This window comes from Physcomitrium patens, chromosome 1, assembly GCF_059467195.1.
Source record: "Physcomitrium patens ecotype Gransden chromosome 1, ASM5946719v1, whole genome shotgun sequence".
NCBI lineage: Eukaryota > Viridiplantae > Streptophyta > Bryopsida > Funariales > Funariaceae > Physcomitrium > Physcomitrium patens.
In genome coordinates, this window is record NC_143410.1 from 13789302 (window position 1) to 13792559 (window position 3258).

Here is a 3258-nt window from a genome sequence, read left to right on the forward strand (position 1 = left end):
TAAAAGAAATAAAACAAAACAAAAGAAGGTGAAGAAATGCAAGAGTGATATTTCATCAACTTTCAACCCAAAGTTGAGAACAAACAATCTAAAAGATAGGAAACCGGATACGCAAAACAAGAAAATCTGCACATGATATAGCCCGGCAGTGTTCAAACAATCACCAACAACCATCAATGAGCCGTTTTCACTGTAATTACACATGCATTTATCACCCCAACACAACAGAGATTAACCGAACAACTACCAGTAAGACAACGAAAATTTCAATGTTGGATAAGAGGCACCATACACCCCCAATGTCACTAAGCTGACGTTTTATTCACTGCAAATCCATTTAAGAGAATCTCGTGGATACCCAGACAGAATAGTCTATAAAACACAGAGAAGCACCCTTGTCGTTGCATTCCCAATTGCTCGGTGGAAAGGCTCAATATCTTACAAGTTTTAATGAATGACTCCTCCAGTACCTACTTTTTAAAGTCATATCTACATGGAGAGCTTAATTAGTTGTTTAACTCAACCAAGATCATGAGGTATTTAAATACAAGGTAAACAATAAAACATAAACTTGGTTAACATATTACGTCAACGCCATCGTTCATCAATGTTGAGCCCACTGAATTCTCTTTAGATCAATGCCCTCCTGTACCATCTCCCATAGAGGACTCATCTGCCTTAACTTAGTCACCTGATCAACGGTAAGGGCAATGGCCTTGTCGACTTCCTCCTTTGTCGTGAATCTACCAATTCCAAACCTGATGGAGGTGTGAGCCATATCTTCTTCTACTCCCAAAGCTCGCAATACATACGATGGCTCGAGACTTGCACTAGTGCAAGCACTTCCGCTGGAAACGGCTACTTCCTTTAGTCCCATAAGCAAGCTCTCTCCTTCCACACAAGCGAAAGACAAGTTCAAATTGCCTGCATACCGATGCTCTTCACTGCCGTTGAGGATTACGCCATCCAGTTTGGACGTTATTCCCTGGTACAGCCGATCGGTAAGTGCCTTAACGTGTTTCTCATCGTGCTTCATTTCCTCCATAGCAATCTCGCATGCAGCGCCCAACCCAACAACCAAAGGGGTCGGAACAGTCCCACTTCGAATGCCTCTTTCTTGTCCGCCCCCGCTCATCTGTGCTTCCACGCGAACGCGAGGTCTCCTGCGCATATACAGAGCTCCAACTCCCTTGGGTCCATAGATTTTATGCGCGCTCAAGGACAGCAAGTCCACCTTCAAATCGTCCACGTTTATACTGATCTTTCCAGCAGCTTGGGCAGCATCTGTGTGAAAAAAAATCTTGTTCTTCCTACACAATTCTCCAATTTCTGCTATAGGTTGAATGACACCGATTTCATTATTAACAGTCATAACTGATACGATACCCGTGTCCTGTCGAACAGCAGCTTTGAGCTCATCTAAATCAATTAGGCCATCCTTCTTGACCGGCAGGTATGTGACTTCAAATCCCTCCTGTTGCAGGTGACGGCAGGAATCCAAGACACACTTGTGCTCTGTCTGCGTGGTGATGACGTGCTTTCTCTTCTCCTTGTAGAAATGCATCACGCCTTTAAGTGCTATATTGTTAGCTTCAGTAGCGCCTGATGTAAAGATAATCTCCTTAGGATTGGCACCAATGAGCTTGGCAATTTGCTCCCGGGCCTTCTCCACCGCATCATCACTTTCCCATCCATACATGTGCGTACGGGAATGAGGGTTTCCATACTGGTCGATATAGTAGGGAAACATTGCATCAAGAACGCGGGGATCAACAGGAGAAGTCGCCTGCATATCGAGGTAGAGCGGGCGCCCCGCCATCTTAACGCCCTTAATCATAACAGCAGGAGGGGCAGTTGTAGCCACATGCTCCTCGTCAGCTACAACCTCAGCGGCCGTGGAGTTTGATCGGGAGGGAGCAGCAAAACCAGCACCGGCACCAACGGCAGCTGAAGAGAAGGGGAAATAAGAAGCAGCTGCGGCAGCTCGGGCGCGCCATAGAATGGGCAAGAAGCGAGACACTGAGAACGCCATGGTGACAGAAACAACAGCAGAGAGAAGAGGCGATGCAGAAATGAGGCGTAGGTAAGGAATAAGTGAATAATAAAAGAAGAATCGTGACGTATCCGGTCCACCAACGATACCGAAAGGATTCGCACAAGACAGCAACGATAGTTGTGTGTGAAGTAGAAAGACAGATCACAGAGAGGGGTTGAAAAGATACTGCTACTACCAGCCCCGAGGCAACGAGATAAACGGAACCAGAATCGGCGAGGCCTGCCTGAATGGCTGGCTGGCTGGCTGTCCCAAGGAAATTTGTGCAACTGGTCCCGAACCGCAATCAGCTGAATGATGATGCAGGAGAATCAGAGGAGTCAAGTACAACAAGTCTTCGGAACATTCAAGAGCCAGAGGGAGAGGTCAGTTTCACTAAGGGAAAAGGTGTGGAAGGTGGGGGATTATTCCCGGTGGTCTCACCAGTCACCACCACCACAACCGCTCCACTCCATCGGTGGGACTCCCCCTTCCCTCCTGCGCTCCCCCGTCCTGCTGCTGCATTTCCTCCTCTGCCGCTGTGGGCCCCCCGACCATTCCAGGCCGGAATGCCCTCTCCTACCGAGACCAACCCCACGTCCACCTTGGTCGCAACTGGTGGGGGGTAGAAGATTTGCGGTGGCTCTTTTGTCATGAACAAACAAGCAGTGGAAGTAAAAGTTATGACGTCACGGGAATAGTTCCCTTCCCCATGCTTCCAGGTAGGGAGGGCATTATGGTGATGAAGGAAGGACACGTGTACATACTACTGAGGACAAATGTGCAGTGGTGGAGACAACATTGAAAGTCTTGAAAGAAGTTTCCAGTATGAAGAAGGTATATAACTGTAATATTATTATTATTATTATTATTATTCTTACCATTATATATTATTTATGTCATCATCATAATGTTGTTAAAATCATGCAAATATTAAAATAAAATAAAATAAGAACCCTGCTTGTGATTGTTCTGGAGTATTCCAATCCTAATCTTTTGTCCTAATATTTCTCTACAAATGTCCAGTTCACATAACATTACTATTGGTTATACTTTTATTAAATTTTTGAATTCTAAAACAGCCCTATTAGAAATTGATCATGTTTTGCTAAAATAAAAATATAGTACACAGTTTTTCTAAATGTTTTCATTACAAACATTGCAAATATAAATCGGAAGTTTGACTTCATTGTGAGCATTTTTATGACTTTGACTTAGATGTAGAT

General features: G+C 44.8%; 1 protein-coding gene across 1 annotated transcript; it reads right to left on the reverse strand.

Moving 5' to 3' along the window:
- Positions 1 to 264: 264 nt before the first annotated feature.
- LOC112280861 (cysteine desulfurase, mitochondrial) lies at positions 265 to 2389 on the reverse strand. The gene has a single exon (XM_024516752.3). The coding sequence runs from the start codon at positions 2030 to 2032 to the stop codon at positions 605 to 607; it is 1428 nt and encodes a 475-aa protein (XP_024372520.1). The 5' UTR covers positions 2033 to 2389; the 3' UTR covers positions 265 to 604.
- Positions 2390 to 3258: the final 869 nt, after the last annotated feature.